We start from the raw sequence: 9,137 nt of genomic DNA, 5'->3' as shown, positions 1-9,137 counted from the left end.
ATGGGTCTCCATTTCTTTGGCAGACTTCTGACTATCTTTTTGACGTGGTCTGCAGTTGTGTATCCTTTGTCTAGAACCTTGAGACCTGCAATCAGAGTTTGGAATCTAGAGAACATTGCCTCTATGGCTTCATCATCTTCCATTTTGAAGGCTTCATATTTCTGGATAAGCGCCAGAGCCTTTGTCTCTTTGACTTGAGAGTTTCCTTCATGAGTCATCCTTAGAGAGTCAAGTATGTCTTTGGCTGTTTCTCTGTTGGTGATCTTTTCATACTCGTTGTAAGATATAACATTTAGGAGTATGGTTCTGGCCTTGTGATGATTCTTGAAAACTCGTTTCTGATCATCTGACATCTTACTTCTGGGAACTTCAGCTCCATCCTTTGTGACAGGAGGTTTGTATCCATCTGTGACAATGTCCCAGAGATCAGCATCATAGCCTAGAAAGAAACTTTCAATTCTATCTTTCCAGTAATCGAATTTCTCTCCATCAAAGACAGGAGGCTTAGCATTGTAACTATCCTTTTCATTTGTTAGGGCCATAGTTTTTCTCTTTCTGGATCTCTCTACACTGTTAAGTGTTTGATTAGAAAATCAATAACAGAGCCGGAGCTCTGATACCAATTGAAGGTGAGAAAAACAAGAAAGGGGGGGTTTGAATTGTTTGGAAAATAAGCGCTTTTTCAAAATGAAAATCACACAAGGATTTTATACTGGTTCGCTTATAATACAAAGCTACTCCAGTCCACCCGGCCAAGGTGATTTCGCCTTCAACAAGGACTTAATCCACTAATCTTGAAAGATTGATTACAAACAACGTCTAAGAGAAAAATCTCTTAGTCCTCTCAAGTATACAGACTACACAGAGTCACTTGAGGAAATAAACAAACAATAGATAAAAGATTTATGTAATCTAGAGTGCTTCTAAGAAAGCAAATATTACAATAGTAAGAACAAAGTGATTCACGTTATAAGCAAAAGCTTCATGAAGATTTAGAGAGCAAGAGTGTTTTCTTGAGCGTTGATGTTTCAATATATTTTTCCTTGTATGTGTTATGTACTGAATGTTGATTTGCAGTCCTTTATATAGATCAGTGAGGTAGTAGTTGAAACTGATGAGTAATAAAATGAATTTACGTCATAACATAAATAGCTTCTGCCAGGATAACTTTCTCTCCTTGAAATGACTACTTACCACATATAGTACCTTCTTTATTGAAATTGGAGATTAACGTCTCTTTCTGTATTAGGAAATCCATTTGCAAACCTTTACTTGACTTTAACGTTACTCTTTCATAATTAGCAATTCCATGATCAGAGTCTTCGTGTATCTGAGAATCTTGGAGTCTTGCTTCTGATGTTGATCTCTTTTGGATTCTGATGGATTCTTCAGATAGCGCTGATAAGTTCTGGAGTTTAGAGATAGCGTTGATCAGAGTCAGAACTTCTAGAGCTTACTTCTTGTTCAGATGCTTCTGATACTTTGCTGTTTTGCTCAGAGTTAGACTTTCTTGAACGTGTTTCTACTTCAGATGCTTCTGATCATTTGATAATTTGTATCTGATCTGGTTATGTATCTGATGACATCATCAGATCTCTTCCTTCTTTCTTTAGAACCCTGCACACTTAGAAACTTTTCGTTAGGGTGCCATTTTTGGTTTCATCCTTTGTTATCATCAAAATCATGGAATCTGTTGTAGAACAATTTTTGTTCTTACAGACCCGTTATCCACCGCGAAAGTCGAATCATGCGAGCATGCATGAACCAGGTCTGCCTTAGACGTAAGTCCGCTTGGGGATTGATGTTTCGTGCATCCGAATAGTGATTCATTGAGTGGATGCACTCAATGACATGTTTTCATACATTGTGAATATCCCTTAGACACTTGAGTCTTAGTTATCTTGTGTGCATGATACATAAGAACGAGAAATGAATACTTGAGTTAGGATTTGATTAGAAAATCTTGTAGAGCCTAGTGGACCCATAGGATAAGAGAACTCACTGAGATTATTATCTCATCCCATTATTGTTGTTATTTTTCAGATATTCCTTGCAGGTTGAATTCAAGAGAAGCTATTTACTGATGTTTCAAGGGATGATGATTATCGTAATCTTCCGTTGTGGAGTTGTATGCAATGAAGATATTGCACATAGTTCTTAGATTTTTATTTTTAGGCTTTATTGTATGACATATGCCATTTATGTTTTAATTTGGACATGTGTATATAATGATGCCAATAGGTACTTATGATTGTGTCAATACCAAATAATAACACTTGTATGATATTATTCTAGATATATATTATACGGGTTGTTACCTGCAATTTCAGTCAATTTCTTTAACATGTAAAATGTTGGTTTTTTTTACTATAATGCATATATGCATGATTATGGTGACTTTATTTGATGCTAAAAATGCAATGCCTAAAACTACAAAATTTGACAAATAAACATGAATCACATGAATTTAAAATACGCAGACGAAATTGAGGTATGACACCACATATTGGAGAGATGAACTAATAATAAACAGAAATTCGGATTGGACAGCCTAAACTATAGTCACGAGATCCGAGAAAGCGGCAACTCAATTCTTCTATTTATCATTTCAGAACTCCTTTAGACTAATCGGTTCATAATCTCTTCATTCTAAGAATCTAATAAAGTTATCACCCAATCTATTTTATACATTTCACATGTTTATTTATGGAAATTAGTCATAATTAACAGGCGAGAATTTTTTTTGTAACTATAATATGAAAATAAAAACAACTACTATAATAAGAAAATAAAAGCAATTATAGTTCTTTCCACTTTTGGATTTCTCGCTAAACACATACTGGTATCGAATAATGATGTGATCTGTTAAAACGGCATTTAATCATCTGATTTGATATCTGTCCCTTTCCTTAAGTATAGTATTTTTTTCTTTTGGGCAAACGTCCATATCCATAACTAATGTCACTAAGTTTGGTGCACACAGTTTAGGTACAAGCACACGTTTGGGACCAATAAAAAAAAGTAACATGCGGCGTCATTATTCTATTAACCGGTTGTCTTGGCATAAACGCTTCAGTTTGTGACTTCTTTTAAGGACGTTGCTCTCTTTAACACGTTGTAGAATGATTCTAGACCCAACATCTAAAAGAAAACGAAAGAGACCTTCAGATTTGGTAAAAGATTATTATGCCTTTAACAAACCAATGTGTATTTTGTAGTGAACTAGTTTAAGGAGACATCTATATGCATACATATTTGTTATATAAGGATCATAATTAGTACACTTAGAAATGAAACTTGCCTAACAAATACTATTCTCTAGCTCAAAATAGCTATAGAATTGACAAATTCACATAATAATAAAATGTATTAACCATAGTGTCATTGCTGCATGTGATGCAGTTTATGAGAATTCTATTTACACTACATTAAAGACTATTCAATAATTAGATAATGTGTCAATTTTTTTCCATTCTAAATTAACAACAATGTAACGTGTGCCTCCATCATATTTACTCATTTTTTAACTTCAACTTTTTCATTTTTCTTTTTTTTCTTTCTTTTTATTCAAATTTCAAATTTATATCACTTTTTCACTTCAATTTTAAACTTTTCTCTCTCCATTTTTTTTTCTTTTTATTTTTCTACATAAATAAATAAAAAAATTGAACCCCTTTTTGAAATGAATAAAAACATAGAAAAATATTAAATTTTGAAAACGCAAAATTTAGTCTCAACACAAAACATAATTATTTCATGATTATTAAAAAATTATTCATAGTTATTAAAAAATAATTCACAATAATAAAATTAATAAATTATTTTATCAAACTATTCAGACAACTACCGGATCATTATCAACACAATACCTTTTTATTTCTAATCAACAACTATTTATATTTGAGAGACAAAATTCTTATTTTTAAATGTCAATTTTTTTCTTTCTCTATCTCACGAGTTTTTTTTTCTTTATGTATGGTTATTTAATACAATTTAGTTTATACGATCATTTTTCAATTTACAATTAAGTAACTCATTTCAAATTTATATGCGTATCTAAATACATTATGTACCTTATCAAATTGAAAAATACTCAATAGTGGTGTCGACAACTGATTTTCCATCTCACGAGTCACTATCAGAATAATGTGTATTTTATTTTAATCAACAATTACCTTTATTCGAGAGATAAAATCTTTATTTTTAAATGTCAAATTTTTTTCTTTCTCCATCTCACGAGTTTATTTATTTATTTTTGTACGATAATTTAATATAATTGAGTTTACATGACCATTGTTCATTTTACAATTGAGTAAGTCATTTTAAATTTACATTTACAACTAAATACATTTTATACCCTATCAAATTGGAAAATATCCCATAGTCGTGCAGACAACTAACTTTTCTCTCATTTTTTCCTCACGCTCTCAAGTCATGCTTCCACCAGTTGGTCCTCCCCAAACTACCTTCACCAAGGCAATCTCTTTACCCCGCAACTGCTGCACCTCTCGATCCTCTACCTGTCTGGGTGATGCCTCCATGTCAAGTTATCTCTCACATGCACATCATCCACTTAGATCTCATGAGACGGATTTGGAATGTATCTCCTCAACCAAGACACATGAAATAAATCATGAAGATTACTGAGCAATGACGACAAAGCAATCTGATAGGCCACCTATAATATCCTTTGTAAGATCTGGTACAAACCAACAAAATGCGACGTGAGCTTTCAAGACTTCAAAGCTCAACCAACACCAGCTATCGGCGTAACTCTTAAAAACACGTGATCTCCCTCTTGGAACTAAAGTGATTTCCTCCTCTTGTCATGGTAACTTTTCTGACGACTCTGCGACGCTTTCATCTTTGCTTGGATCATCTTGATCTTTTTAGTCATCTGGTGAACAATCTCAGGTGCAAGCACATCAATCTCGCATGACTCATATCAATACAAAGGAGTCATACACTTCCTACCATACAATGCCTCATACGGTGTCATTTTAATACCAGAATGATAACTGTTGTTGTAGGTAAACTCAATCAATGACAAATAGGTATCCCGAGCACCTCCTTGTTCTAGCACATAATCCCTCATCAAATCTTCTAACGACTGGATGGTCCTCTCAGTTTGATCATCTGTCTACGGATGATAAGCAGAACTCGACCTCAGGTCAGTTGTCCGTAGTTAACACACAACCACATATTGCCGTTCTTCTTCTTGACTAGCAACATTGGCACACCCACGGAGAAACACTTGGTCGAATAAACTTCTTCTAAAGCAACTCTTCCAAATGTTTCTTCAATTCACCCAACTCTGAAGTCGACATCCTATATGGAGCCATCGACACCGGATTAGTACCGAGTACCAAGTCTATGGAGAACTCAACTTTGTGCTCCAACGACAAGTTACAAATATCACCTAGGAATATATCCGAAAATTCACACACAATAGGGAAATCAACATTTGCAACTTTACTGTCAACTTGCAAAGATGCAAACATTGTAACACCTCATCTTCTAAGAGTTCTTCAACTTGTTTAGCAGATAGAAACATCAGCTCTCCATTATCACCAATCTCTGGAAACATCACAGTCATGTTATATTAGTTGATATGAACATAGTTGAATTCTAACCAGTTCATTTTGTGGATAACATTGATTTGATGCAAAGGTAGACAAACTTAGTCCATCGCAGAACTCTTACCATAAATGTTCAACAGACAACTCAAACATGCCATCGAAGTAGTCACCGAACCATTAGTCGGGGTATTGATAACCATACGCCCAACCATAGAAGATAATTCTAATTCCAACCTCTTAGCACACTTAAGCGAAATAAATGAATGAGTAGAACCAATATCAATAATAGCGATTAACTTAACATTGTTAATAAAACATGTACCTCTGATCAAGTTATCTGTCTTGGGAACCTCTAAACCACTCAAAGCAAATACTCTACCATTAGTCTGGGAAATAGTAGTTGTCGTCTTCTCTGGCTTATGACATTGCATACTGATATGAACCTGTTCACCAAAGTTGTAACAAGTCAGACCATCATTCTTGTACCCAGGAACATGATGATCGGTCTTCCCAAAATTGAAACACCTCAAAAACCTATTCATACACTCATTAGCACGGTGGCCCAACTCGCCATAATTGTAGCATTTGATATAAGCGGGAGTCCCTTCCCCAGTTGGCCTTTTCTTATCTATATCCTTCTGCTTCCCCTTAACAGATGGAGCACCATAAGGTTTTCCACGATTCAGGTTCCCATTTCTCTTATCATTGACACTCTTGTAATGGGAGGATCTAGTATGATTGTCTTCATCATAGATACGACACTCATTAACCAGCACGGAGAACTGACGATTCTTGATACCCAATAAATTGCTTAATCTTTGGGTGCAATCCATTCTAAAACTTGATACACTTAGACATCTCAGCCCCCTCTCCATTATAGTGAGGGAAGAACCTAGACAATTCTTCAAATTTGGCGGCATAATTTGCAACAGTCATACTTTCTTGCTAAAGTTCAAGGAATTCCACCTCTTTCCTGCCGCGCACATCAGCCAGGAAATATTTTCCCAAGAATTCTCCCTTGAAAACAACTTAAGTAATCAATGTACCATTAGTCTCAAACCTCTGTCTAGCATTATCCCACCAATACTCTTCTTCTTCAGACCACATATAAGTACCATAATGATTCTTCTGAGAATCTTTACATGCCATCACTCAGAAGATTTTCTCGATCCCCTACAACTAAACCTGTGCTCCCTCTGGATCATGCCTCCCTTTGAAGGTTGGAGGTTTGTTCCTCAGAAACCTGTCCAATCCACGAGATTAAGCATTTTCAACATGTGGATTATACCGAGCTTGCACCACTTGAGCCAACGCTGTCAAAGCAACAACAATAACACGATCATTTCTCTCATTCATTATGCATAACATCAAACTGAAGGGGAATAGCGATCCAAAACGCAGCGGAAATTAAAAATGTCTCCTTTTGTGATCCTTACGAATGAGCATGATCAGTGATAGAATCGTTACCTCTTGTGGTGATTGAAATCTTTGATGCAGATCTAAGGAGCGATCATAAACATTGAATATTGACAACGCCTCTACTCAGTCTACACGAATGGATTCCTTCAGTCTCAGTGCTAGCTGCTATAAATGAAGGCTTTGAGTGAGATAGAGAGAGATAGAGATAAACGAAATTTCATCTGAATAAATGCTTCTGCACAAGGGTTCTATTTATAGAACCACTTGTATGGGTTGTAAGCTAAAAAGCCCACTTAAGTGTATGTGGCCCATATCTTACGATATACCAAAATCACTTAAGTGTGTGGTACCTTACCATATTTTGTATTCTACTTAAGTGCACCGTACCTTACGATGTTCTACAATTCAATTAAGTGCACCGTACCTTACGGTGTTCCTTATTTACTTTATCTCTCATCAATATGTCCTTTTGTGTGTGACCCTGTACGTTTTTGCGACATTGGAAATTATATTAAATCACGTATTTAACATAATAAACAGTGAGCGGTATCTATAAACAATTCACTGCTACCAAGGACACGAAAATGTCATGTGATCTGACAAATCCTTTTGTGATAATACTTGTGTACAATTACCCTTGTGCCCTTATGTCTATATTGAACATAAGGCATAAACCGTGTCATCCTTGTCCAGTTCAATATTGGGCCCATAGACATTTATCCTGTTACGTAGGATGGGAAAATTCCATCTAGGTCACTCATGTCCCTCATCATGCTTCGTGGAGTACCCATCAACTGTCTTTATGGTCATCCAATTACGGATAACGTTTGATCAACAATAAGGCACTCGACTCTACATCTAGGGTCCATAGTGGTTTCAGGTCAAAGGGTGGTATACACCATTATCACCATGAGAATAACTTATGACACTTTGCATAACATTCTATATAGTATTCTCATAGCGGGTTGATCCATATAAATGTTACTCTTAATATTCATACCCTTGAGATATGAACATCAGTCTATATACATAATAATCTTAATGCTTTAATGTTATCCCACTTCATAATAAATCTCGACTACAGATACTTTAAGAATAGTGTCCCTATGTTTAATGGGATCTCATGATCAAGTCACACTTTATACATTAAACGAGCTAGCTATTCTGGGGACTTTATTAAACAAACATAATAAAGAAAAAATCCTTTTATTATTAATAAATAATTCGATACAAGCACCAAAAGTATTTGTCTCTAGGGCTTACACCAACAATCTACCACTAGCATTAGAGCCAATCACGCATACCCCTAATGCCCATAGGTCTAGTATGGCCATCATGTTTCTACTGCGCAAGAGGTTTTATCAGTGGGTCAACAATATTGTCAAGTGTAGGTACTTTGCATATTTTCACATCTCCTCTATTTATTATCTCTCTAATGAGGTGATAACGCCTAAGTATGTGTTTGGATCGTTGATGAGATCTAAGCTCCTTAGCTTGTGTGATAACACCATTGCTATCACAATAAAGACCAATGGGTTCCACAATGCTAGGAACTATGCCAAGTTCACTAATGAACTTTTGGATCTAAACAACTTCCTTTGCTACACTTGAGGCAGCAATGTACCTGACCTCGGTTGTAGAATCAGTAACTGCATCTTGCTTTGAACTTTTCCAGCTCACAGCGCCACCATTTAAGCAAAACACATAACCAGATTGCGATCTAAAGTCATCCTTATTTGTCTGGAAACTAGCTTCAATGTATCCAATTACAACAAGCTCTTCCTAACCTCCATATATCAAGAATGGGTCCTTAGTCCTTCTTAAATAGTTAAGGATATTCTTGACAGCTACCCAATGAGCATCACCGGGATCAGATTGGTACCTACTCGTTGCACTTAAATCATAAGAGACATCTTGTCGAGTACATAACATGGCATACATGATAGATCCTATTGCATATGCATATGGAATCTTATTCATGCGATCCCTTTCTTCCTTAGTTGAAGGGGATTGTGTTTTTGATACACATGCCATGTTGCATAGGTATGAATCCTTTCTTGGAATCATGCATATTAAAGCGTCTTATCACTTTGTCTATGTATGTACTATGACTTAGGCCAAGCAGTTTTTGTGATCTCT

General features: G+C 35.6%; 1 protein-coding gene across 1 annotated transcript; it reads right to left on the bottom strand.

Moving 5' to 3' along the window:
- Positions 1-5,273: 5,273 nt before the first annotated feature.
- On the bottom strand, positions 5,274-6,499 carry LOC127095788 (uncharacterized). The gene is made up of 3 exons (XM_051034429.1): positions 5,704-6,499; positions 5,500-5,577; positions 5,274-5,419 (listed from the first exon to the last, which is right to left on the bottom strand). The coding sequence occupies exons 1-3, from the start codon at positions 6,497-6,499 to the stop codon at positions 5,274-5,276; spliced, it is 1,020 nt and encodes a 339-aa protein (XP_050890386.1).
- Positions 6,500-9,137: the final 2,638 nt, after the last annotated feature.

Source organism: Lathyrus oleraceus, chromosome 6 (genome assembly GCF_024323335.1).
Source record: "Lathyrus oleraceus cultivar Zhongwan6 chromosome 6, CAAS_Psat_ZW6_1.0, whole genome shotgun sequence".
NCBI classification, from domain to species: Eukaryota; Viridiplantae; Streptophyta; class Magnoliopsida; order Fabales; family Fabaceae; genus Lathyrus; species Lathyrus oleraceus.
The sequence above is the reverse complement of the archived record's forward strand: the minus strand, read 5'-3'. Positions and strand labels throughout refer to the sequence as shown.

Bases quoted from the DNA above. Each gene is read 5' to 3' on its own strand.
- LOC127095788 (XM_051034429.1), bottom strand. From the start codon at position 6,499: ATGCCGCCAAATTTGAAGAATTGTCTAGGTTCTTCCCTCACTATAATG. The intron at 5,578-5,703 runs GTAAGAGTTCTG...TGATGTTTCCAG, and splicing joins TTGTCTGTTGAACATTTATG to AGATTGGTGATAATGGAGAG. The intron at 5,420-5,499 runs GTTTGCATCTTT...ATATATTCCTAG, and splicing joins AGAAGATGAGGTGTTACAAT to GTGATATTTGTAACTTGTCG.